This window comes from Rhododendron vialii, chromosome 4a (assembly GCF_030253575.1).
Source record: "Rhododendron vialii isolate Sample 1 chromosome 4a, ASM3025357v1".
In the NCBI taxonomy this organism is placed as follows: domain Eukaryota; kingdom Viridiplantae; phylum Streptophyta; class Magnoliopsida; order Ericales; family Ericaceae; genus Rhododendron; species Rhododendron vialii.
Window position 1 is genome coordinate 13,781,124 of NC_080560.1, and position 27,462 is coordinate 13,808,585.

The 27,462-nt window shown below is 39.7% G+C and overlaps 3 protein-coding genes across 6 annotated transcripts; 1 reads left to right on the forward strand and 2 right to left on the reverse strand.

Moving 5' to 3' along the window:
• Positions 1-362: 362 nt before the first annotated feature.
• LOC131322614 (disease resistance protein RFL1-like) lies at positions 363-26,725 on the reverse strand. 2 transcript variants are annotated; one of them, XM_058353997.1, is made up of 4 exons: positions 26,470-26,699; positions 26,280-26,376; positions 24,637-24,797; positions 363-2,385 (listed from the first exon to the last, which is right to left on the reverse strand). In XM_058353997.1, the coding sequence occupies exon 4, from the start codon at positions 2,296-2,298 to the stop codon at positions 502-504; it is 1,797 nt and encodes a 598-aa protein (XP_058209980.1). In that variant the 5' UTR covers positions 2,299-2,385; positions 24,637-24,797; positions 26,280-26,376; positions 26,470-26,699; the 3' UTR covers positions 363-501. The 2 variants fall into 2 exon arrangements, with proteins under 2 accessions (XP_058209980.1, XP_058209982.1); XM_058353999.1 differs by lacking the exon at positions 363-2,385 and adding an exon at positions 8,489-10,372 and having other exon boundaries at positions 26,470-26,725.
• LOC131322613 (uncharacterized) lies at positions 3,368-7,316 on the forward strand. Of its 3 annotated transcripts, XM_058353995.1 has the most exons (5): positions 3,368-3,599; positions 3,838-4,652; positions 4,781-5,681; positions 6,594-6,724; positions 6,814-7,316. In XM_058353995.1, the coding sequence occupies exons 2-5, from the start codon at positions 3,903-3,905 to the stop codon at positions 6,916-6,918; spliced, it is 1,887 nt and encodes a 628-aa protein (XP_058209978.1). In that variant the 5' UTR covers positions 3,368-3,599; positions 3,838-3,902; the 3' UTR covers positions 6,919-7,316. The 3 variants fall into 3 exon arrangements, with proteins under 3 accessions (XP_058209978.1, XP_058209977.1, XP_058209979.1); XM_058353994.1 differs by lacking the exon at positions 3,368-3,599 and having other exon boundaries at positions 3,664-4,652; XM_058353996.1 differs by lacking the exons at positions 3,368-3,599; positions 6,594-6,724 and having other exon boundaries at positions 3,664-4,652.
• LOC131323703 (uncharacterized mitochondrial protein AtMg00810-like) lies at positions 10,904-11,326 on the reverse strand. Its single transcript, XM_058355551.1, has one exon. The coding sequence runs from the start codon at positions 11,324-11,326 to the stop codon at positions 10,904-10,906; it is 423 nt and encodes a 140-aa protein (XP_058211534.1).
• Positions 26,726-27,462: the final 737 nt, after the last annotated feature.

Genomic DNA, 27,462 nt, shown 5'->3' on the forward strand with positions numbered 1-27,462 from the left:
TTTAATGAGGAATATGTAGATCCTGCAGTACCTCCACGTCATTCATTCTGGCATTGAAGTTGTATTAGCAAAATTATGTATGACTTAAAAGCTATGAGCTTGAAACTAGTTGTGGCTAGCGCTTATGTAATGTAAAACCTCTATGGTGTGTTTATTTTAATGTTTTCATCTTATTTTTGCTATTTATGTCAATTATATCGAAACTTATAATGTTGCATTTTTCTCATATTTGTAAAATCTTATTGACTTGCGAGTTTTGATAAATTATCGGATATTTCACATGAAGAGAATGGGCTATTACATGTCTTAAATTAATTAAAATGTGATAATTTAAGCCAATGTTTGGGGTAAAAGTATATTTTTCAAGTTTTATACATGTTGCTGATGATTTTTAAAAATTCACGACCGCGACACCCGATTCCAGCGACGTATCACCGATATGTCCCGATACCGATATACCGCGACCGATACCGCGACGGCGACCGATACCGCGATTTAAAACTATGCCTCCAACTGGCAATGTTCCAGACATAACATTCCAAGGCTTGATAATTTTGCGAGCGATGATGGTAGTTTCTGCAAACTCATTCGACATAAAATTAACACTGTAAGTTGCTTCATCCCACTAAAAAAATTGTCTGGAACTTTAAGATATGAAAATTTGCTATTGATGAACATCAAGGTGTGGAGTTGCGGACATGTCAACTCATTCGGAAGCCCTTTAATTTTTTCAGCTCTTAACGAGATTGCTGAGTACCGAGGCCCATTAATAGGATTACGAGGCCATCGAACAGCACCATGATCGATAAGAAATGCTTCTTCCTTGCGTGCGATTGAGATGCCAACATCTCTTATGACATCATGTATCCTTACAACATTTTCATCATTGTCATTTAACAGCAGAGAAGCAGATTTGAGGGAACCAACCAGGGTACGTACAGCATCTCTTGCTTCCTCTAGCGTACGCGGGTTTTGAGAGAGCAAACACCTCGTTAAGCAATGTCTCGCCAAGTCATCGATTGAAGTCTCAACATCTTTAGGATACAAACAACATAGCAAGAAACAAGATTTTGCATCCGAGGACCACAACATATCGTAGCTCAACTTTAAAGAAGCCAAAACACTTGGGTTAATGCCCTCAATGTTCGTGATCATGTGCCTCTCAAGGTTATCCAGTGCATTTTTCCATGCATGATCTGGCTTACCTTTTAACGCTGCTCCAAGTGCATTTATGGCAACTGGCAAACCTTTACATTTTTTGCACACTTCACACGCTAGATAATATATTTCTGGCCGAGACTCATCAATAGAATTTCCCGTTAGTTTCTTGAATAGGGTCCATGCTTCTGGCATCGGTAGTTCTGCAATTGGGAAACTTCTATCGACTTTCATTCTAGTTAACAAATTTTCATTTCGAGATGTTAGCAAAACTTTGCAGCCTGTCGTCGACCCATTTACGAGAGGAATACCAATAGCTTTAATGTCCACCTCTTCCCAAATATCGTCCAATATGACGAGATATTTCTCCCCGTTGATGAATTTATTCCACAACTTAGTTGCTCTTCCTTTTTCAGCACTTGTGGCATCCAATTCAATATCCAATCTGTCAGCTAATTTTGATTGTATTTCCTTCACATTGAGATCCTTAGAGACAACTGCTAGTGGGACTTGCTTAAAAGTTCCATCGTGTCGCATTTTCTTGCCCACCTCCTCAACTAACGTGGTCTTACCGACGCCTCCTAACCCGTGTACACCAATAACATTAACACTGGGATCTTTTAATGCATCCACGATATCCTTGAAGACCGGTGCTCTAGAGTCCAAGTTAATGTAATTCTTGTTGGATGGGAACTCAAGTTCTGAAGGAGACGGCCTAGCGTGTGAAATTTCATCAAAATGGCTATCTTGAGTGAGTTTTTGGACACCCGCTATCTTCTCTTCGGCTTGTTTGCTCAGTCTGTAACGCCGCTTGATGTTAGGACATGAGCACGCAAGGCAACTCATGTTTCCCGTACCACTGCTCTGCCCCACAAGTTCCTGAACATCACGTGTCATCCTGTTCACCTCCGTGCGCCAATGCAAAACAGCATTATAAACCTCTTCACCGCGTTGATTGGCCACACAAACGTTTTCTTCAATTATTTCGCTACGATCTTTAAGACTTCCCATTTCAGCTTGCAGATTTTCGAGGTTTGTCTTGTAGTGAATAACATATTTCCCTGCCTTGATTGCTGCTTTGACCGCTTCATCAAAGGCCAGACATCCCAACTTCTCAATTATGCCTTGAGGAGTACACATTTTCAGTTCAGTCTTTTTTCCCTCCTCTGTGGAATTGTTTTCTGTGATGAAATTCTTCGACAAGAGAAATCTCTATGTAGTCTGTTTCTGCAGGAGAGACGGAGATGAAAAGGAAGGTAAGAGCAATGCACCACACTGTATTAGCCAAAAGGAAGTATAATCGCCTTATGACTTTTTTGAAATCATATATGCCCTACATATTCCCTATAAGCAACACTGCACCTATTATTGCTAAATTTGTCCGATCGGTTCAATAAAATCTTCAGTTTTTTCATTTATGACTAATCTTTCTAGTACGTAATGGAATCATATTATCAATTTTTTTTCTTCGTCTTCTTTCTTTGAAAATTTTTGAATTTAGCTTTTTGCAATTGGAGCTGCTTTTGTACTTTCATTGTATACCCTTTATAAAGTAATGATATCTGCAATTTGGTCCCTAGAAGAGATGAAGCGCACGTGAAAATCTTTGAGAGCAACCTTGTCACGGACAAAATGAAAATCGATCTCCACATGCTTGGAGCGAGCATGGAAAACCGGGTTGGCAGTAAGATAGATGGCTCCGATATTGTCGCACCAAAGAGACGGGGCAGTTGGAAGCGAAATGCCGAGCTCAAACAATTAAGACTGTAGCCATGACAACTCGGCAGCCGCATCGGCTAGAGCTTTGTACTCAGACTCAGTGGATGAACGAGCCACAATGCGTTGTTTACGGCATAGTTTTAAATATCGGCCGATACGGTACGTATCGGCCGATTCATACCGGAATTTTCGACTCCCGATTCGGATATAGGCCGATATATCGGTGAGATTGAAATTCACAGGCGTATCGGCCGGTTCCCGATACGTATCGGTCTGTAACCGATATTTGGACCGGTACGGCCGATACGGCCGATACGTATCGGTTCTGAAAAAAAAAAAAAAAAACAGAAAAACCAAAAAACAGAGCTCCTTCCACACACAAAGCATCAAACCATCAATTCCTTCCACTTTTCACAGCTTTTTTCCTAAAATTTTGGATCTTGTCTTGGAAAATAAGTAAATAACACAACAATCTGATCATTACCTGCCGTTGGCTTTCTTATCTTCTCTTCTATCTTCATTCTTTCACAAATTTCTTTCTTCAACAAGTCACTCTTCAACATATTTCAAGAAAGGAAAAAAATTCCAAAAAAATAGTTTAAGATTCTTGAGAAATGGATGATATTGATTGCTGATGCAGAGCATTTGGAGCTGAACTGCTGATTTGGTGAAGTAAACGGAAAGAGGAGAAGAAAGGAATGGTTGTAGATTGAACTTTGAAGGTATTTGTTTCCCCTGATGCTTTGATTTGGGGTTTTTTTTTTGTTTGGGGGGGTGGCGAGAGGAGTTCTCTTTGAAAGGGAAAGAATATTTATACATTGGCAATTTTTTGTTTTCTTCTCATTATTAAGATTTTGTTAGTTTTATATTTTTTTTGGTAATTACTAATTAATGATTTTTGACATTACTTGTTTTTCATAGGTTAATCATCAAATTAAATGTCGCGTGGACGTGGTGCAGGTAGTAGTGGTACTGGGTTTGATCCAAATACTCCTAGTGATGATATTGGGTGGAAGTTTGGAAAAATGGTTGAAAACAACAGAAGTAGATCACAATGCATTTTCTGTGGGAAAATTGTGAGTGGTGGTATAACTAGGTTGAAAGAACATTTAGCACACAAAAAAGGAAAAGTGTCCTCATGTCCTAGTGTTAGTGGTGAAGTTCGGGAGTTAATGATGAAACATTTGAAAGACAATAACAAAAAACAAGAAGATAAAAGAAAAAGACATGAGGAATTGAAGGAACAAATAAGAGCTACTCAATGTGACGAGGAATTTGAGTATCCGGCATTTAACAATGATAGTGATGACTCAGATCCAGAAATGACCATAGCACGACAAGAAAGCGTAAGAATGCAATATGAACACGAGGAGAGACAAAGATTTCAAAACAGAACAGGGCGTAGATATCATGTAGGAGGAAGTAGTGGGGCTGGACGTAGCGGCAATCATGATATTGGGCCTCCTCCTGGTTTTTCTAAACGATGTTCTAGTGTTCACGAGACTAACACAAAAAAGCAATGGTCCAGTTTAACAACACCAGAAGCACGATTGGCAGAAATAGAGGTTGATCTTCATCGGAGTAAAGGGAAGAAACAATCGAAATTGTCTAGTCGATTCATGAAGGCAGCAAAGCAAAAATTGGGAAGGGCAGTTAGCCAATTTGTGCTATATACATGGTTGCCATCAAACATGGTAAATTCTCCATGGCTTGAACCAATGCTTGATGTTGCTAGAGAGGTTGGGAAAGGAACAAAACTTCCAAGTTCATACGAGGTGAGTCTCACAGTTAAAGCTTACAAACATTTCTTCTAGTGTTTATGCTATTGCTATTTGGAAAATAACATTAAGCATGCATTACATTCTGTTTTATATTTTGCTTTATTTTTGGTTATTAATTGTAGGTGGCTGAAGTTTATTTGCCTAAAGAATACGAGGCCATACAAAAATGGATAGGATCTTTGAAGACTACTTGGGAGGAGAGAGGTGTTAGCATTATGTGTGATGGATGGTCAGGACCTAGAAGGAGGCATCTCGTTAATTTTCTTGTGTATAGCAATCGTGGAACAGTTTTTCACAAGTCTATTGATGCAACAGATGTACTTAGCAGAACAGCGGATTACTACTTCGGCCTCATGGATAAGGTAGTGGAAGAAATTGGGGAGCAATATATTGTCCAAATTATAACGGACAACGAAGCTGCTATGAAGGCGGCTGGTAAGAAACTTATGGAAAAAAGGCCCCATTTGTATTGGACCGCATGCACCGCTCATTGCATTGATTTAATTTTGGAGGACATTGGTGAGAAAAAGAATGTGAAAGCGGTGTTGGAAAAGGCAAAGAAAGTCACGCGTTTTATTTATAATTATGATTGGGTCGTTAATTACATGAAAAATTACACCGATGGAAGAGATTTGTTACGGCCTGTCATCACACGCTTTGCCACCAATTTTATTACTTTGGAGAGTTTGGTTAGATACAAGATTGGTTTGAAAGATATGTTCAATTCTACTGAATGGAAAGCTACTAGATATGCTAGAATGCAAGGGGCGAAAGAAGTTAAAGATATCCTTGAATCTAAGGATTTTTGGGCAAAAGCTGCAGATATACTAAAAATACAAGAACCGCTGGTAAAGGTACTTAGGCTTGTGGACGGGGATCGAAAACCCACGATGGGGTTTATATACGAAGCCATGGACAGGGCTAAGATGGCAATACAAAATAATTGTCGTTATTATACCGAGTATTGGAGAATTATCGACCGTCGATGGGCTATTCAGTTACATACGGATTTGCATGCAGCAGGTAAATATTTTACATTTTTATGATGAATTAAAATATTAGTATTTAGTCCTAGTTCTTTTGAGAAAAATCTGAGCAACAAGTGATTTGGCTCCGTTCCGAAAAAAAAAATAAATATTTATTTTTTAAGAAAGTATTCTAAAACAAGGCGTAACAAGTGATATGTTATGTCACCATCAATTTTTAGAACTTGTACTGTGTTTTCTCCGAGCAACAAGTGCCCAGGCGACTCCGAATTCATATTTAGTGGGGTCAACCGGTCAACTGAACACAGTGAACAAACTGTTGAACCCGTACATGCACATACCAATTGTGTCTTGCACGTGAAAATCCCCAGGTAAAGGTACAAGTAGCCTTTTAGGCTATAAAGCTATGAAAACCTATTTGACTTTCTTAATACTTTATAGTACTATTTTATTATTTATTTTTATTCACTAGGAGACAGTACCAAATATGGTAGGATGTTTACCCCTTTTTCCGTGCTCAAAGTTTTACCAATTTGACTTCACCAAATAAAAAAGAGAGGAAAATAGGGAGGCTCAGTGATGAAGCGGTGCCCACTGCCCAGTGATGCCGTTCGGATTTCTAGAATGGCATTGGCGGGCAATTCAATTTGATTTTACCAAATATCATTGCATTTTATGTTCTCCTAGTCTCCTAATGATATTGCCATAAATTGGCGGGCAATTCAATTTTGTATTTGGAGCAAAACCACTCCATTGTTAAAGGGATGCACTGCTTGAGGTGCCAAAATTGCCGACTCCAATTTTATAATTTGTCTTTTCAACTCACTAATGATTTTTCAGTCATGGACTTTTTTAGTTGTTGCTAAATTGACAATTGCAATGTAAAAGGACATATTTGAAAATTTATTTCATTGTTTAACTTTCTTATGGGCTCAATAAATAAATGCAGGTTATTTTCTAAATCCAATATATCAATACGGTGGCAACTTGTCTAATCATAGGGAGGTCATGGATGGAGTTAGAAAAGTAATTATGAGATTACTGCCAGATCTAAATGAGCAAGTGGAAGCCATCAACCAAGTAAGTTGTTGATATACAGTTCTTACTTCTTATGCCAATATATTGCTCATTAATTTAGATTTGTGATAAAAATATATTATGATGTGCAGATTTCGGTATTTCGAAATAAAGAAGATTCTTTTGGAACAACAGTGGCCCAAGTAGCAGTTCAAGCAACTAATCCTGGTAATTATTTAAGTGACACACTTTTTTAATTTACCATCTTCTTTTATATTATAGTCCAATAAAATACATCATCGTGAGTCTAGTATTTCTAATTTTTTTGTTATGTAGCTGAATGGTGTCCATTATGGCGTATCTGTCCCCCAACTTCAAAAAGTTGCTGTGAAAGTATTGAGTCAAACCACTTCTTCAAATTGTGAGCGAAACTGGAGTACCTTTAGCCTTATACACACAAAGACAAGGAATCGATTAAAATATCAAAAATTAAACAAGATTGTCTATGTGTACTACAATATGAGGCTAAAGATTAGGCATGCGACTAGAAGAAGTGATGAGGAGAGAGATGATCATTTTAATCCCATTAATCTTGATTACATCTTTGACGAGGATGATCCATTAGCTGAATGGTTGCAAGAGGAAGAGCACGCAATATTGGATGATGTAGACAATTCAGAATGGTTGGATACAGGTGATACGCAGAATCCCCAAAATGTAGACCTATCTGAAAACAGTTCAAGTGGAGGTCGTGGTTTGAGTCCGTCTGGTAGTGGCAGTGGGGATGATGATGGTCCTAATGGTTGGGAAACACAAGATAATATAGTGAATCGCACTACTTATCATGAGGAGGATGGTGGAATTAGGGATTCTACACAACAACGACGACACTCTGTATCATCTGATGATGGGGGATTGAATAGGATTAGATGTTCACGTCCTATTAGTGACATTTATACTAATCCTAATCTCAGAGACCAATTTGGACAGCTTGAAGTTGGGCAAGATCATGGGAGAGCACATCATTGGCAGCAAAGACCCATATATCCATATTATCCCCCTCAAGAACAGCAATCTTATTTTAATCAACCAGAACCACCATTTATGGGGATAGGATATCCACATCGATCTCACCAGCATTCATACAGTGGGAGCTCTTCATATGGTAGTAATCCTACGGTCAGAGAACCATCAACACATGGGTATTCACAACAACAATCCGATAGTAGCGGCACCACCAATAATTTTGAGCACTGTAATTTCACCAACAACTTCTACGGATACGTATTTGGAGCTGCTGGGCAAAATAGTCATGGTGATGATCAATTTAATGAGGAATATGTAGATCCTGCAGTACCTCCACGTCATTCATTCTGGCATTGAAGTTGTATTAGCAAAATTATGTATGACTTAAAAGCTATGAGCTTGAAACTAGTTGTGGCTAGCGCTTATGTAATGTAAAACCTCTATGGTGTGTTTATTTTAATGTTTTCATCTTATTTTTGCTATTTATGTCAATTATATCGAAACTTATAATGTTGCATTTTTCTCATATTTGTAAAATCTTATTGACTTGCGAGTTTTGATAAATTATCGGATATTTCACATGAAGAGAATGGGCTATTACATGTCTTAAATTAATTAAAATGTGATAATTTAAGCCAATGTTTGGGGTAAAAGTATATTTTTCAAGTTTTATACATGTTGCTGATGATTTTTAAAAATTCACGACCGCGACACCCGATTCCAGCGACGTATCACCGATATGTCCCGATACCGATATACCGCGACCGATACCGCGACGGCGACCGATACCGCGATTTAAAACTATGCCTCCAACTGGCAATGTTCCAGACATAACATTCCAAGGCTTGATAATTTTGCGAGCGATGATGGTAGTTTCTGCAAACTCATTCGACATAAAATTAACACTGTAAGTTGCTTCATCCCACTAAAAAAATTGTCTGGAACTTTAAGATATGAAAATTTGCTATTGATGAACATCAAGGTGTGGAGTTGCGGACATGTCAACTCATTCGGAAGCCCTTTAATTTTTTCAGCTCTTAACGAGATTGCTGAGTACCGAGGCCCATTAATAGGATTACGAGGCCATCGAACAGCACCATGATCGATAAGAAATGCTTCTTCCTTGCGTGCGATTGAGATGCCAACATCTCTTATGACATCATGTATCCTTACAACATTTTCATCATTGTCATTTAACAGCAGAGAAGCAGATTTGAGGGAACCAACCAGGGTACGTACAGCATCTCTTGCTTCCTCTAGCGTACGCGGGTTTTGAGAGAGCAAACACCTCGTTAAGCAATGTCTCGCCAAGTCATCGATTGAAGTCTCAACATCTTTAGGATACAAACAACATAGCAAGAAACAAGATTTTGAATCCGAGGACCACAACATATCGTAGCTCACCTTTAAAGAAGCCCAAACACTTGGGTTAATGCCCTCAATGTTCGTGATCATGTGCCTCTCAAGGTTATCCAGTGCATTTTTCCATGCATGATCTGGCTTACCTTTTAACGCTGCTCCAAGTGCATTTATGGCAACTGGCAAACCTTTACATTTTTTGCACACTTCGCACGCTAGATAATATATTTCTAGCTGAGACTCATCAATAGAATTTCCCGTTAGTTTCTTGAATAGGGTCCATGCTTCTGGCATCGGTAGTTCTGCAATTGGGAAACTTCTATCGACTTTCATTCTAGTCAACAAATTTTCATTTCGAGATGTTAGCAAAACTTTGCAGCCTGTCGTCGACCCATTTATGAGAGGAATACCAATAGCTTTAATGTCCACCTCTTCCCAAATATCGTCCAATATGACGAGATATTTCTCCCCGTTGATGAATTTATTCCACAACTTAGTTGCTCTTCCTTTTTCATCACTTGTGGCCTCCAATTCAATATCCAATCTATCAGCTAATTTTGATTGTATTTCCTTCACATTGAGATCCTTAGAGACAACTGCTAGTGGGACTTGCTTAAAAGTTCCATCGTGTCGCATTTTCTTGCCCACCTCCTCAACTAACGTGGTCTTACCGACGCCTCCTAACCCGTGTACTCCAATAACATTAACACTGGGATCTTTTAATGCATCCACGATATCCTTGAAGACCGGTGCTCTAGAGTCCAAGTTAATGTAATTCTTGTTGGATGGGAACTCAAGTTCTGAAGGAGACGGCCTAGCGTGTGAAATTTCATCAAAATGGCTATCTTGAGTGAGTTTTTGGACACCCGCTATCTTCTCTTCGGCTTGTTTGCTCAGTCTGTAACGCCGCTTGATGTTAGGACATGAGCACGCAAGGCAACTCATGTTTCCCGTACCACTGCTCTACCCCACAAGTTCCTGAACATCACGTGTCATCCTGTTCGCCTCCGTGCGCCAATGCAAAACAGCATTATAAACCTCTTCACCGCGTTGATTGGCCACACAAACGTTTTCTTCAATTATTTCGCTACGATCTTTAAGACTTCCCATTTCAGCTTCCAGATTTTCGAGGTTTGTCTTGTAGTGAATAACATATTTCCCTGCTTTGATTGCTGCTTTGACCGCTTCATCGAAGGCCAGACATCCCAACTTCTCAATTATGCCTTCAGGAGTACACATTTTCAGTTCAGTCTTTTTTCCCTCCTCTGTGGAATTGTTTTCTGTGATGAAATTCTTCGACAAGAGAAATCTCTAGGTAGTCTGTTTCTGCAGGAGAGACGGAGATGAAAAGGAAGGTAAGAGCAATGCACCACACTGTATTAGCCAAAACGAAGTATAATCGCCTTATGACTTTTTTGAAATCATATATGCCCTACATATTCCCTATAAGCAACACTGCACCTATTATTGCTAAATTTGTCCGATCGGTTCAATAAAATCTTCAGTTTTTTCATTTATGACTAATCTTTCTAGTACGTAATGGAATCATATTATCAATTTTTTTTCTTGGTCTTCTTTCTTTGAAAATTTTTAAATTTAGCTTTTTGCAATTGGAGCTGCTTTTGTACTTTCATTGTATACCCTTTATAAAGTAATGATATCTGCAATTTGGTCCCTAGAAGAGATGAAGCGCACGTGAAAATCTTTGAGAGCAACCTTGTCACGGACAAAATGAAAATCGATCTCCACATGCTTGGAGCGAGCATGGAAAACCGGGTTGGCAGTAAGATAGATGGCTCCGATATTGTCGCACCAAAGAGACGAGGCAGTTGGAAGCGAAATGCCGAGCTCAAACAATTAAGACTGTAGCCATGACAACTCGGCAGCCGCATCGGCTAGAGCTTTGTACTCAGACTCAGTGGATGAACGAGCCACAATGCGTTGTTTACGGGCCGACCACGAGATTAGATTATGCCCAAGGAAAATTGCTAACCCACCAGTAGACTGACGATAAAAAATGCAACCCACCCAATCGGCATCTGAAAAAGCTTGGAGGCTCATATGAGAATTTCGAGAAATTTCAAGACCGTTGTGAATAGTGTGCTTCAAGTAGCGTAATATGCGCTTCACGGCGCTCCAATGATCTTTAGAGGGAGCATGCATAAATTGACATGCCTTATTGACTGCGAAAGCGATATCTGGACGTGTGAGCGTTAAGTATTGAAGGGCACCCACCACTTGACGATAATGAGTGGGATTAGCTAGGGCTTGGGCCACCATGCTTTGTGTCATGGGGCTGAATTTCGCCTACAGATTCTGCCCGTGATGGCACCAAGTTTCCAGCAAGACTTAGTCTCAGCCAACAAAGTAAAACACACACACGAGTTTGAATGAAGTCTAGCACGCACACAGTTTACAGGAACCCGTCCCAACCTTTTATTGCACTGACAATCCAAGGAAAACACTTAGAGTACTAAACAGAACATCCCTTTGCCTTAGACTCGAAAATGCAGTGCCATTTTATCAGGCTACAATCAATAAAACGTGGCCACTAAGTAAATGAGATCATGGGATGGCCCCACACCCCCAACTGCCCTAGGGTTGTGCTGGCACAGCCACAAGCTGCCAGCACATAGGAAAATAAAACTGCCTAGAAATAACTGCTAATAACTGCCTGATTCTGCTGGGGACACCTGTCCCTACCTGCCAGCAACATGTGCAGAATGCAGTAACCATCAATAACCGTTTTGCCTGATCCCAATCAAGGCTGCCTGGCCAATTTCGTGATCCTACCCAGCTCCAAATACTTAGCCGTTTTCTGATTGCATTGTCCCACAAGCTAGCTTCCCGTTTAGCATCCATGCCCCAATAATCATTGGACTTTCACGTGCATCCCAGCTGCCACTTGCCTAATGGACCAGTGCCGACACCAACCGAAACCATCGGGTCACCTTGAAAAGACATGTCGGCCTCATGCCTTAGTTTCCACCGGTTGGCTAGGGTGCAAAGTGCCACCGCTAGCCAAGCTTAGCAAGCCTTGGAAATCAAGGTGCTAACACTTTGCGAGCTTGGTGGTGACAGAAAAAGGAGTAAGAGCTGGCTTAGAATTGGCCATACCCGACTTCTGAAGAATATCAGTAATGTACCATCACTGCGAGAGATGTAGACCAGTTTAGGTGAAGGAAGCCTCAATGCCGAGAAAGTAGTGAAGTGCCCCAAGGTCTTTAAGTGCAAATTCAGAACTCAATTGAGAAATTAGAGAAGAGATGCACTTTAAAAAATTGCTGGTGATCAATATATCATCCGCATAAACCAATATATAGATAAATCCGAATACCGTCACGACAATAAATAAACAATGACGCATCAGATTTTGAAGTGTGAAACCCAAGTTGTAGTAGAAAGGTAGAGAGACTAGTGAACCAAGCCCGGGGTGCTTGTTTGAAATGGAGCCAAATTAGAAGAGTGGGTTATCAGAAGATAAGGTTGAAATATTTGGTGATAAAGGTTGAAGGGGATGTGAAGTAGAGTTTGGTGGGCCAGAAGGCTTATCATTTACATGTGTGAATGGAGGACTAGGATGGAAGGATGACTCGGTGGAAGTGGGTGTACGAGTCACAGGAGATTGTGGTGCACCTAAAAGAAGACGATGTATTCTTTGTATTTTTGGCTTAACCCAATAATAAGGATTAGCCGTGTATTATAGATCAACGTTGACAAGGCAAAATAAGGAAAGAACAGAAATTATAGCCAAAACAGATGGCCTAAAATAACGTAATGAGATACCATAAGATACGCTAAATAATTCCTAATTCCAACACTCCCCCTCAAGCTGGTGCGAAGATATCAACCAAACCCAGCTTGATAATTGAGGACTGCAACAATGTTGGGCCCACGGACTTAGTGAAGATGTCTGCAGTCTGTTCAGATGAAGGGACAAATGAGGGAGTCATAACACCAGACCGAACTTTCTCACGAAGAAAATGAATGTCTACCTCAATATGCTTGGATAGTTCATGAAGAACTGAATCGGAAGCAAGCATAATAGCTGACTTATTGTCACAAAATAAATGAGATGCTTCATGCGCCACAAAGCCCAACTCTGCCAAAATAGATCAGAGCCAAAGTATTTCACACGTGCCTTGAGCCATAGCTCGATATTCAGCTTCAGCTAAAGATCTTGAAACTACAGCCTGCTTCTTACTTTTCCATGATATAAGATGATTACCATAGAAAGTACAAAATTCAGAGGTAGAGCGTCTATCAGTTATAGATCCTGCATAATCAGCATCAGTAAAGCACGAGAGACCAGACTGAATACCAGAAGAGAAAAATAAACCGAGACCAGGGCAAGTCTTGAGATATCTCAAGATATGAAATACAGCATCCAAATGAGCCATGCGCGGAGCATGCATAAACTGGCTAACAACACTTACTGCAAATGTTAGATCAGGTCTAGTATTGGTTAAGTAAATTAGGCGACCAACCAGACGTTGGTACATAGACGGGTTTGTAAGTACCTCTCCGGATTCAATAGAGAGTTTCAAGTTTGGATCCATAGGAGTAGAGGTTGGTTTACATCCCAACATCCCGGTGTCTTGAAGAAGATCCAATACGTACTTCCTTTGAGAAAGAGATATCTCATAGCGAGAACGAGCAACCTTAATACCTAGAAAATACTTAAGTGCACCCAAATCTTTAATGTCAAATGTTCGGCCAAGATCCTCTTTAACCTGAGCTATGCCAAATGCATCATCTCTAGTAAGAATGATGTCATCAACATATAGCAACAAGATAATACAAGAGCCATCAGAACGACGACGAATAAAGCAAGTGTGATCAGAGTGACATTGAATAAAGTTCATGGATAAGATAACAGCACTGAAACGGCTAAACCACGCCCTAGGCGACTGTTTCAACCCATAGAGAGACTTACGAAGACGACATACCTTTTTAGCATACTCCCCCTCAACCCGAAAACCTAGAGGGGTGTCCATGTAGATAGTTTCATCCAAGTTCCTGTGAAGAAAAGCATTTTTTACATCTAGCTGATGAAGTGGCCAAGAATGAGAGGCAGGCAATGAAACAAGGAGGCGAACGGTGGTCAACTTAGCAACAGGGGCAAAGGTAGCCCCAAAGTCTTTACCAGGAACTTGGGTAAAGCCTTTGGCCACAAGGCGCGCTTTATATCGATCAACCGACCCATCAGCCAAGTATTTCACATTAAAACCCACTTACACCCCACAGTTTTCTCACCAGAGGGTAACGGTACAAGCTCCCAAGTCTGATTATGTTCCAAGGCTTCCATTTCGGTTTGCATAGCGGCGACCCACTTGGGATTCTGAAGAGCCTCAGTCACAGACCGGGGAATAGGGATAGAAGCAATTTTGCCAAGAAAAGCACGATATGTATCTGAAAGACCATCATAAAAGACATACTTGGAGATAGAATGATTAGTACAACTAAGCCAACCATAACGAGAAGGAGGGTGACGATCACGAGACAGATAACGACGAGGAATATCGGACGGACCTAGAGAGGATGAGGAAGTACCTGAACCCATATCCAAAGAGGACTCTGGCAAAGGGGGCGGAGCGTGAGGGCAACGAAAGTATGTCTGCATAGGAGGACCTGCAGAAGAAGGAGAGGCGGAAGGAGACACCACCGAGTCAAAAATGGGAATTGGTCGAGCACTCGGTGATGACTCCACCGCAGAGGAAGACATAAAGGTGTCCTGCAAGACAGAATTAGAACTGTAGAAGGGAATATCCTCAGAAAAAGTGACATCAAGAGAATGGTAGAGGTGGCGAGAGATAGGATCATAACATCTATACCCTTTGGACATAGCAGAGTAACCCAAAAAGATACACCGAACAGATTTATTATCTAGTTTAGTCCCAAGTGGGACTGTGATTTTGAACAAAGTAAGTGCAACCAAAAACCCTAGGCAACAAGGGAAACAACATGCTATCAGGCTTAAGTACTTGAAGTAGTGCCAAGCCTTGCAAAATTTGACTCGGGGTGCGACTAATCAGGTACACCGCAGACCGGAATCATTCTCCCCTCCAAGCAGAATTTTCTTGGTGACCTGATCTTTGATAAGAAAATGTGAGGGATAAAACTCGAAAAAGACACCATTGTCTTTACTAAATTGATAAACATAAAGTAATGACTTAGTAATGGAAGGGACGTGCAAGACATTGAATAATTTAAAAGAAGAGGAAGGAAAGTCTGAAGAGTGGTAGAACCAATGTGAAAGATTGGTAAACCATTACCATTGCCCACACGAAGAAGATCATTGCCATGGTAACCATCGTGTGTAGATAGATTGGCCAAATCTGGAGGGACATGATGAGTAGCACTAGTATCGGGGAACCAATCAGAAGCTTGTGAGCCGCCATTGTAAGATGTAATGTGAGCCAAAGGAGCAGCGGCAAAATGTGCTGAAGGAGGGGCAGTGTGATTATACCGCTGATTACAAGTGGTAGCAGTATGATTCATCCCATCACAAATTTGACAGCGAATCCTTGAAATAGAGAAGTTGTAATCACCTAAGTACTGACCACCAGAATAGTGACTACGGTTGTCAAAAGAATCCGAATTACGATACCCATTGTACCGACCGCGGCCACGACCCCGGCCATGATTGGAGGGACCACGTTGGACAACATTTTGCTTGAGGTGTGAGGTCAAAAGATGTAGAGATAATAACAGAAGAGAATTGGAATGCATAAATTCATGTCTAAGCAAGAGACTGTGAAGTTTGGGGAAGGAAATTTGGTTCAATTGGGCGGCAAGGTGGGTCACAAGATCACTGAAATCAGATTTTAGCCCCTTAAACACATAGAGGTTGAAATCTTGGAGAGAGACAGGACGGCCCGCAGCCGCGAGTTCATCATATAATTCCTTGGCCTTGTGCAAAGAATTGGGTAACCGGCATGCATGTCACCTTGTTTGATGTTCTGAAGGTGCATGTGAAGCTATTAAATTCTGGAATTTGAAGCTGATGCAAGAGAAGCTTTAAGAGTGGTCCGAATTAGGGGAAAGAGCTGTTCGTTTAACGAGGTAATCAAAATGCTAATTATGTACCGGTCTTGATTTTTCCATGTCACGAATACGGGATTGTCGATCTTGACTTCACCTTTGACGATGGTGGCTGGTGGGGCATGCTTGGAACCATTAAGAAATTCCATAAAGCCTTGGCTGTAGGGAAATGGGGACATTTGGGTTTTCCAATAAAGATAAGGGTAAATTACTGTTTACCCCCTCTAACTATGGGTTGGAAACACTTTACCCCCTTTAACTATTTTTTTTAGCACTTAACCCCCTCTAAGTAATGAAAACCCTTATCCGTCCGACTTCTATAATGGAGAGGCATAAAGTTACAAATTTGCCCTTCGCAAAAACACAAATCTGCAATGGCCAAAAAGCCCTTTCTTTCTCTAACCCTAAAACTCAATTTGGCTTTGTTGTTAACAGCAGCGTCAGGAACACAACAGCAACCCGAGTACACAACCAATAAAAGCAGCTCCTCTTTCAACAATTCCAACAACAGCAAGCAACAACACCAATCGGCCATCTCTCGTTTCCCTTCCAACATTGACGCCCACCTCAGGCCTCCCGGCCTTCCGCACCCTCCCTCAACCCCCAACATCATCATCAACAAACCCCTAATCTTAACCCTAATCCTATTCAGCAAAATCAAAACCCTAACTTGAAACCACAACAGCAGCAATCGCAATAGCTATTAGCTAGGGAAGGAAATTCAACCCCAGCGCATGTCTAATTAGCTTTTGCATCTCAGAAATCTTCGTTTCTTGAATTTTTGTTTGTTTCTTCATCTTCGTGGAATCGCTTGAAGTTGGAATCTCTTCATCTCAGAAATCAAAACCCAAATTGCTTGAAGCGTCCATTGACACCGAGAGAGAGAGAGAGAGAGAGAGAGAGAGAGAGAGAGAGAGAGAGTCACTGAAGTGGTGGGGAAACTTTGGTAGGAGAGGAGATGGAAGCTTTGGTAGGAGCAGATCAAGGAAAAGAAAGCTCTAGGAAAAAAAGCTCTGGTAGGGAAAAGAGACTGCAGGCGTGTGTAACTATGTATATAAGGCGTGTGTATGTATATAGATTTGAAAGAGAAGAAGGGTAATAATGTCTATAATTGGGACATGTGACTTACATATGCCACTTACCACGAAAACAGTTTGCATTAGTTAGAGAGGGTTAAGTGCAAAAAAAATAATTAGATGGGGTAAAGTGTGCCCGACCCATAGTTAGAGGGGGTAAACAGTAATTTACCCTAAAAGATAATTGGTGGATTTGAGTTCAATGCAGAGAAAGAGATGAGGACTCTTCGGGGGAAAGGAAGTGTTACTTGAAGAAGCAATTTTTGTTTTTGGAGGCTTTGATACCTATATAAACGAATAATATTGGCATGTAATCTCTCACACTTAAGTCTATGAGAGAGCACTTGTATATATACTTTTAAGGGTACAAGATTGGATATGCATAACCACAAGCGTGGTATATCAATATAACAAACAGATTATTATACCAACAGATTATCATTATCTAATAAATTAAAATTTTAATTTTAATTCAGTTCATTTTCTTAAACTTAACTTAATTCTCATCCTTCCCAATCAAGCCTCAAGGTATATGTGAAATGTTCACAATACCCTTTGTTTAGAAACCCTATAGACTCACTCATTTTACATACTAGCTAGAAGAAGAACGGCCAAGACCTTATCTCATCCCAAGGGATGACGCTGTGAATCCCAAGGGATAGCCATAAAAGGTCCATGCACGAAGGGGACTCCTAAACTTGATAAGCAACCGCAGAGTCCCAAGGCGGGGAGGACACTCCAACACCTATCTATTCCCGTCATGAGTGGATGAGACCCAAGGGATTCCTCCCAAGATGCCTATAAAGATACGAAGGGGACTCCTAAACTTGATAAGCAACCGCAGAGTCCCAAGGTGAGGAGGACACTCCAACACCTATCTATTCCCGTCATGAGAGCGGATGAGACCCAAGGGATTCCTCCCAAGATGCCTATATAAAGATCAAACCTTCATAACTCAAAGGTATGAAAAATAATACATAATCAATTCCATTCTTTCCACATCTCGACTGACTTTTGCATCAGAGGGGCATTAGCGACAACCACGTCGGTGCCATAGTTTGCCGTTTTTTTTTTTTTTTTTTGCAGGTCGTTGATCGAGCACGCCGGAAGACCGCTTCATCAGCTTGGAGACTAGAGGTGAGGCATCAGAGGACCTCATTTCCGGAGGTACCCAAAACAACTTCATCAGGGACTTATCGAAAGATTATTGAGGTTGGGCCATGGCACATTGCAGGGAGACTTCTTCAACAGCGGAAGCCTCAGATGAAGCTAGAGAAAGAACAACTGAGTAGGATTCCTATTTGGGTATAATTTTCAAGTGTTCACTTGGAATTTTTGTGGTAGTGGTGGAGTTGTAATGGTAGTGTCGATGGCGGTAGGAGTAATGGTGGTGGTGGTGGTTATAGTGTTGGTAGTTGCGAAGTGGTGGTGGTGGTATCTATAGTAGTAGTGGTGGCCGGTAGCGGCGGTCAGAGTGGTGGTGGTAGAGTGGTGGAGATGGCGGTGGTGATGACAACAATGATAGTGTGCGGCAGTGTAGAGGGTAGTGGTGGAGGAGGAAGGGATTGTAAGCAAAAAGTCATGAATTCAATCAGAATTTTATCCTCCGTTGAGTGGACAGAGGATAGCAAAACTTTTTTTTTTTTTTGCCATAATTAATTGTAGGAGATTTCATTCATACGAAAATGGAAAACGCATACAACCAAGGACTATCTCAAATAGACACAGTGACAGAAAGTCTAGATTACAAACGTATAACTCCAGAACCTTACAACAACAACCACCTCCTAGACGAAAACAATTAAGGTTGACCAAAATCTTACAACAGCAACCTTCCTAGACAAAAACAATTCTCAGGTTGACCAACCATTTTTCTTTTTCTTTTTCGTGTTGCTCTTATTTTCGTTTGTTGTAGTTAAAGAATTTATAGGCATCCCGATTCTGAACACGATCATCCGCATCCTTCGTACGGACAAAATAAGGCCAAAGTACTTTATTTGTTGTCCATAATCATATCGATACAACAAGCCAACTTTCTTTTCATGAACAACATCAAAAAAGTCGTTAATAAAATTATCCTCTATTTTGGGTTGTGTTTGGCCACCAAAATGCATTTGAGGACTGAGCGAGCATGTCAGGACTTGTCGCGTCCAACGTGAAGGACTGGATGTCCTTTTCTAACTTCGTAACCGTGAGCGAGAGTGCTGCGACCCTAAGGGCTGAGTCATAGTAATGGTTCGTGGTTTTGTCACAACGAGTGTGGACTTAATAATTTTTTAACCACGTAGGAAAAGAAGTAACAACGTAAAAATAACTTCATTAACCGTGTAATAAAGTCAAGGTACAAGGAAAGGTAAAAACCTGAATTACTTGATGAAGTAATTGAGTTGAATGCAATAAAAAATAAGGATAGTTTGCTTCGCTGAGAAGGCTTTAGCTGTAAGCGCTGGGCTTGATTGGTATTGAAATCCCTTCTAAATCTTGAGTTCTTCTATTTATAAGCCAAGAAGCTTCAGGGTTTTGCATGAGATGGATTTTTCCGCCTTGCTCCTTGTGGTGCCACGTGTCCTTGAAACTTCCCCCTCGCTTGAATTGGCGGTTATGGTAATTGCCCATGTGTTATTTTCTAATCATAGGTGGCGGAAATCGGTTTGATCAAAACCAAGTTTTGAACACAAAAACTGATTCTCCTCTTGAAGACGATTCGAGCTCAAACGAAAGTCTCAAGCACCGCTTGAGTTATTTGTACGTCCGAGTTGGTCCGACCAAATTTTCTGACGCTGCACACGGAAAGAAGCATCCACGCAGAAGCATTAAGAAGAAATTAAATAGCCATCCTGTTTGGGTAACTTATTTATGTCACCATCCTAACAGGTTTGAATCATTAAGTTAACATCCTCAAATTCAAATAAATCCCAAATTACCCTTTCTTTATCCTTATTTTCTAAATATTTTCTAATTTATCTCAATTTTAAAGTCTATTAATCCCCTTGAAACTCTCCTCCCTGTACGCACAATCCCCCCACCCTCAAATATCCTCCCGATCTCACATATCCTCTCATAAGATCTCACATATCCTCTCTCAAATTCCTTTCTCGATCAAAACCAATAACTTTTGGCTTCCTCCTCTCCACCATTAATCCACCCAATCTCAAACCTCAAATCACCGCGGCCGCTTCCATCGCCACCCCAGCCGTCCGCACTTTCTTCTCCAACATCACCGACACAGTCCGCCACGGCTTCTCCTAGCACTGCCCCTGGTCCGAACTTGTTGACCGCTTCGCCTTCTCCATGCCCGATCCGCTCTCCGACGCCACCCACTGCATCCGCAAGAACTACTACTACTTTCGCATCAACTACCTCGACAAGTCGGAAGGTGCCCTTGCTGTCAGGTTCCTCTCCTTCCTCTCCGATCCCGCCTCGAACGATTCCGCAGTCGCCACGTCTGACGAGCAGGGTGGTTTGGGTAAATTTGTTGTCGTGTTCAATTTGTATTGTGACCAAACCATTGAATGAGATTCTCAACAAGGGAGTGTAATATATGTGTTATTTGTGTGATTTTTCAAGAAAGTTGTGCTTTTTCTCAGTTCTATGTAGATCGTTTTGACCTGATTTTGGTTTTTAGTTTGGCGATATCCATTTAAATTCGTGCATCTATTCCATCCAAACATGATTAAATGGTAATTTGCAAAAACTTGTCATGATTTTCATGATATTTGATGTATTATGTATGGTTGATTTCATGATGGTTTTGCAGAAATATGTCATAATTTCCATGATGTATATGTTGAATATATTTCTGTCATGATTTTTCGTCATCCATTGTTGTTACCGAGTTTCGTCCAAACTTGATTAAATGATAATTTGCATAAGTATGTCTTGATTTTCATTATTTTTTTTCATAATGTGTGTGGCTGAAATTAATACCTAAGTATATCAATTTTAGGTATTATGTTTTTCAATTTTTGTCATGTTTGTGAATTGATGATGTTTTGTTCATCTACCTCGATTGAAACCTACACTTCTCAAAACTTGTCATGTTTTTTGATTTTTGTCATGTTTTTGATTTGATCATGTTTTGTCATCTATCTCGATCGAAACCTACACTTCTCAAAACTTGCTATGTTTTCCGATTTTGTCATGTTTTTTAATTGATCTGGTTTTGTTCATCTACCTCGATCAGGTTTTATCATGTTTTGTGAATTAATCACGTTTTCCGGCTTACATATTTGTTTTTGTAAGAGCCGTATTTTCTTGTTAGATTTTAGGGGAATGAAGAAAATTCAAAAGATTAGGTAAGAGAAATGTTTGAAAGAGGAGAGACAATTGAGATAATTAGAAAAGATAAAAAAAAAAGAAGAGAGAAAGATTTGAAAATTTGGGAGAAAGAAAGGGTAGTTTAGGATTTAATTGAATTTGAGGATGAAAAGATAAGTATTTAAACACATTAGGATGAACACTTAAATAAGTATGGTAAAAAGGATGGCTAATTAAGTTCCCCAAGCATTAAAGTGTTTGGTCAAAGTGAGGTTTAATTGCAGTCCACCTCTTGCAGTTACAAGTTATCCAATCAAAGCCCAGAGGTTTTCAAAGGTCTTACTTTGAACACCAACAGACGAGATATTGACGAGACAAGCATTGCCGCAAGCAATTTAGACGGTGTACTTTACGGTTCAAGCTCAAATGGCTAAAGAAACCAATTTCTTTACGCTACCACGTTTGGAAAATGAGAAATATGAGAATTGGAGTATCCAGATGCGAGTGCTCTTGGAATCCCAAAAGCCATGGGATTCGGTAGACATGGGATATGTGGAGTATTCCAGGGAGGAAGAAGCGGAGCTTAAAGATGCACAAAAAGTAACGCTTCGTGAAGCACGAAAGAAGGATAGACAGGTGCTGTTGTTAATCTACTAAGGGGTAGAAGATGAGAATTTTGAAAAAATCTCTACTGCCACCACTGCCAAAGAAGCATGGGATATCCTTTGAAATACCAATTGAGGGATCAAGAGGACGATTCGAGTGCGGCTTCAACTATTGCGAGGAGAGTTTGAAGCATTGCAAATGGAGGATGATGAGACCATATCATCATGAAATTCCTTTTTCGCTATCAAATACTCCAAAGCAACGTAATAAAGGAACGAAAAGCAATAATAAGTGAACACAAGAATATACGTGGAAAACCCCTTAAAAAGGGTAAAAACCACGGGAGGAAATCGAACCACTAAAAGTAATCATTGTGCAGTTACAAACGATCTTAATTAAACAATCATGAATCCTCGCCGACTGACCAAAGATCGATTTGTCAAATCCACGTACACCGCACCAAGTGGTTGACTGCCGCACGCCTTGAATCCACAAGTCCTCCGATATACTTCCAGAATCCACTGGAAGAAGGTTTCAAGTGGTTGGAACAATGGTTGAAACGAACACTTGAAGTTTATGTAGAAACGTTCATGATCACCGAATCATGTGTAACTCTAAGAGGTAAGAACCAGTCACCATTAGACATTACTCAGTATTGGAGACAAAGGTAAACAGCTCTGATATCTTCGGTCACTTAAAAAGCCAGCAGAAATAAATATAAATAGGTTGCTGAAGAAAAAACGGAAGGTTGCTCGAGCACTGGAAAAACTGTCTTTGAGTTGCTCAAGCACTGAGACTAGGAAACCCTTCCATAGAATCACCAACGTGATTTCTTCTTTCCTGTACAAAATCAACCCTTCCATATAATCACCAACGTGATTTCTGCTTTCGTGTACGAAATCAACTTGCCAAATGGAAAGCTTCCATGCTACTTTCCTTTGACAACCTCTCTCAATCAATTACAAAATACAATTGCTAGCCTTTCCTAAACTAAATGCTCTAACACAATAAGTTACAATATAATAATGGGATACAAATCAAAAGAGATTTTGTCATGGGATTTGCCAAAATATAGACTTTACACATCATATTTCACGGAGACGTTGACGATTGTGAATCAAATTAGACGATATGGGGAGAAGCTAGACGGTGTCCGAGTGATGGAGAAAATACTTCGTTCACTAAGTGCGAAATTTGAAAATATTGTAGTTGCCATTGAGGAATCCAAAGACCTTAACAATATGACGATTGATAAGCTAATGGCAACCTTAGAGATCCATGAGCAACGAATCAACAAGAGGACGTCTTGGACTTCCCTAGAACAAGCTCTGCAGACGAGATTGCCGTTAATGAGAGACGAAGAAGAGCAAAGGGGGACGTTACAAAGAGGAAGAGAATGTGGACGTGGACGAGTTAGAGGACGAGGAGGTAAAGGTCAACAAGAGACGGTGCAACAAAGACGAGGCAGAGGACCAGGGCAAGGTCAAGGACAAAGACGAGGCAGGGGCTTTGATGTAAACCAGGTAAAATGTTACAATTGCAATGACTACGGTCATTTGAGCAAGGATTGCACTGTAGACGTTCAGTGCTTTATTTGTCTTAAGTACGGTCACTATAGCTATGACTATACAAAGGAAGAATATGGAGAAGTTCAAGAGCAAGTGAATATTGCAAAGACAGGTGAAGCAATGTTACTTAAAGCAGAGGTAATCTTAGCTAAAGAGGAGGAGGGATTCGATGCCGAAGGAATCAAGCTTAAGGGGGATGTTGAAAAGTAAGCTTGAGGGTTGAAAAGATAAGTTTCAAAATGCAAGTGGATGATTGGGAGAGGCAAAAAAAACGTGGAGCGCTATTTCTTATCAGGCTTGAAGACTTTCATGCTTGCGTGATATATTTTGAGATTTGCAAAATAAATGAGAGATTATCTCATCTTTGTTTTCTTATTGTTCTACCTATAAATAGGCTTGTAATCTGTATTGTAAAAGTGTGGGAGTTGAGTGAGAGAAAGACAGAGAGACGGAAGTGAGCTTTGTAATTATTTGTGTGATTTATCAATAAAAGTGTGCTTACTATTGTGTGTGAGAAATCTCCTCCTTCCATCAATGATAACTCTCGCTTCCACTTTCCAATACCTCCATTGTTTTATCTTTATTATTTTATCATTTTTTTTCTAACTCTTTCATTTATTTCTCCATTTTCGTTTTACCTCTTTCCTTTGTTTTTATTTTATTTTCGTTCTACCTCTTTTCTTTATTTCTCTATTTTTGTTCTATCTCTTTTTGTTTTCTTCCCAATCCACAATATCATGAAAATTAAATTACTAAATTATTATATCTTTTAGCTTACTTGCTTTTGACTTTTGTATTAATCTTACTGTTGCCACCGCAGCAGTTGAAAGGGTGTTTTCAGTCATGAATATTGTGAAAAATCGGTTGCCGATCGAATAGAATGAATGATCCATCTTTAATGGTTAAACGATAACTTAGTGGTATACATACAGAGAAATATTTTTTAAGATTGTGAATAATAGGTGCCCACAGTATGTGAAATTCATGGGTCCGCCACTATGTACAAGCTCTTACAATATCGAATACGGAGTTTGCTTACCTCTGTGGCAAGTTGAAGAGGCAACAGAACTAGCGGATGTATTTGTTGCAGAAGAAACTAATCGAGGAAATGAGTTAGCTCTTCTGATATTCTCAAAGCCACAATGCTTTATTTAATTATTCGGTGCCAACCCAAATTTGAGAAGAGAAAGCTCTCTATATCTGCAGTAAAAAGAAAAAAAAAATAAGAAACATAAAAATAAGATAAGAACATTGCATAACGCTGCATTAACCAGAAAGATTACCTTTTCAACATCCCAAAGATAGAAGTGCAATATTTACCCTACAGTTGTTTTTTAAACAATATTCGCCGTCGCCCTACATTTACCTCTTATTTTACTTCGTTATCTCAACAAATGGCAACTCAATATATTTAATTGGGGACACTACGATTCATTTTGCTAATCAAAAGACAAAAATAACATTTTTTTCTGCTGTCAGATATGTTCAATTCTTGGAGGGCTAAGAGTTATGTCCTCAGCCTATTTGCTCTTGCTATTTGTTTTGATGTCAGTCTAATGCTGAATCTGTCAAAGGACAACTCTGTCTCTTTCTACTATGAGGATTTGCTGTCAATCCACTGTTATGGATATCAAAGGTCAAAGGATGGGGCTGTGATGTTTACGGTGCCTATTTCATGGTTCCTATTTGGGCGTATTTGATTCATGGAGGGCTAAGAGATCTAGTTGGGCATATTTCCAACCTTCTCGGTGGAGTTTCCTGTACTACTTGAATTGCTGATAGTCCCATGATGAGCTTTGAGTGGTTCTGCTGCTTCTATTCCAACTACATGGGTCTTGTAGTTTTTGGGCTGGCTTTTCGTTGGGCTCATTCAATTTTATTGAATGTACTTTGTTTCTATTTTTTCTTTTTCTTCTAGACCTCTTACGATACCTCAATCTTTGTGGTCTGTAATTGGTCTATCCTCGATGTATCATTTGTCGAGTTTCTAATATAGTAAAACTTTGTAGCGCATCCAAAAAAAAAAAAAAAGAAGGGCAAAAATAACATTAAATTTGCGTTAGTCATACGTGTAGCAGCTCCATTTCTACCCTGAACGCTGAAGCCCTTTCTTGAATCTAGAAGTTTTAAAAATTGAATGTTTATGATTATCTAATAGGTACGGGACGTGAAGGGTTCACAAAAGGTCTCAACCTGAGGGTGCAGTCCGACTAATTGACTGCAAACAAACTGATTTCCATAGTTTTATTTGTAGGGAACGGAAATCATATTTTGAAACAATTTTTGGTTTCGGACTCCTACTTCTTTTTTTTTCTTTTTTCTTTTTTTTTTTATATTATATTTTGACAAGTGTACAAAGCTATAATATCATCAACAATGGAATTGTTGATTAATTAACAAAAGTCGCCAGTGATAACGAAAAGTAGCCCTTTGATCCATATCAACGAATCTTTTAGCAGATTGTTGGGATTTGAAAGCATATAGTTGTTAATATCTAGCAAGTTAATTTCTTTGGCAACCTAGAAATTACAAAATATTATCCCACTACTAATATAAATCCATCATCCCAACAATATAAAATGGCTTTGTTCTATGAATTTCAGGAAGCCAATTAAAACGAGCTAAAACATGTAACATATACTAGTAATTTTAACATCAAAAGAGTGAAGGTTTAAGGCATACCTGAATAAATTACTTGTGAAGAAGATGAAGAGCCACACCACAGGAAATAGCAAACTCAAGCTTGAGTGGTAGAAATTGAGTGCAAAAGGATTAATGACTGAAAAAGGTGCAAACATGAATTCCTTTAGAAATCTACTTCGGTTAAATTCCACTGAGCTACCACATACAATTTAAACATACAAATGCGTACACAGTACTGCACGGTGCAATCCTCAAGGGCTATCTCAAGCCTTAAGGACGAATGTTGGCGGACCAATGTATGTCCAAGAAATGATACAGAGACAGTTAAGGACGAATGTTGGCGGACCAATATCTGTCGGAGAAATGATACAGAGTAGACAGTTAAGGACGAATGTTGGCGGGGTTCCAGCATGTATATCTTGTGGAAATTTTCAAGGAACGGTGCAGTGCAATCCAAGGAATTCCTTATTCTTGGATTCCCCTTACAGGAAATTTGTCAAGTAAAGGGGCGTGAAATCCAAGTTATTCCTTACTCTTGGATTCCCCCGAGAGGAAAGTTTCAAGGCAAGGTGCAGTGCTATCGAAGTTATCCCTTATTTTTTTTGACCAAAAAAGGAAGGAAGTTATCCTTATTCAAGGATTCCCACCGATAGGATGCTCGAGAAAAAGCTGTTCCCGACTGGGACGGAATCCAAAGCGTCTATCTAATTTTTGGGTCATTTTCTCGTACAATTAAACCCGCGAGGGAAATGGTTCAGTCGGTAGATTTAAAAAAAAAAAAGGTTCTGTCCGAAACCAATTTGATTTTTTTTTTTTAAACGAATCTAGCCTATGTTCATGTACTTTAAAGAAAATGAAAATTCTAAAATCAGTCTAATTGGCGGACAATATTAAGTATATGAATGTGTATTAAAAGATGTAAAAAATACACAGAAATACATATTTTTCTTGTCGTCTAGTGTGTTTATCATCAGCCCAGCAGACTGACAATAGCAAAACCGTTAAAAAAATATATGTTGTCAAAATTAACCATAAAAATTGATTCAAAATGAAAAAAATTCATTATATACAACAAAGTGTACACCAATTTACTTTTTTTTTTAAACTGCGAAACATAGTACTAACAAAGTGTTCACCAATTTTCTGTCTAGTGGGTGGGGCTTTACCATGATGGTCATTGGGTTCAGTGTAGTACCTTAGGCACAACAAGCTCTTGTGTCCT

What these genes read in the sequence shown, in the direction of transcription:
- LOC131322613 (XM_058353994.1), top strand. Translation starts at nt 3,816, where the DNA reads ATGTCGCGTGGACGTGGTGCAGGTAGTAGTGGTACTGGGTTTGATCCA. An exon ending in AACTTCCAAGTTCATACGAG is followed by an intron (nt 4,653 to 4,780) that starts GTGAGTCTCACA and finishes TATTAATTGTAG; the next exon opens with GTGGCTGAAGTTTATTTGCC. An exon ending in TACGGATTTGCATGCAGCAG is followed by an intron (nt 5,682 to 6,593) that starts GTAAATATTTTA and finishes AAATAAATGCAG; the next exon opens with GTTATTTTCTAAATCCAATA.
- LOC131322614 (XM_058353997.1), bottom strand. Translation starts at nt 2,298, where the DNA reads ATGTGTACTCCTCAAGGCATAATTGAGAAGTTGGGATGTCTGGCCTTT.
- LOC131323703 (XM_058355551.1), bottom strand. Translation starts at nt 11,326, where the DNA reads ATGGTGGCCCAAGCCCTAGCTAATCCCACTCATTATCGTCAAGTGGTG.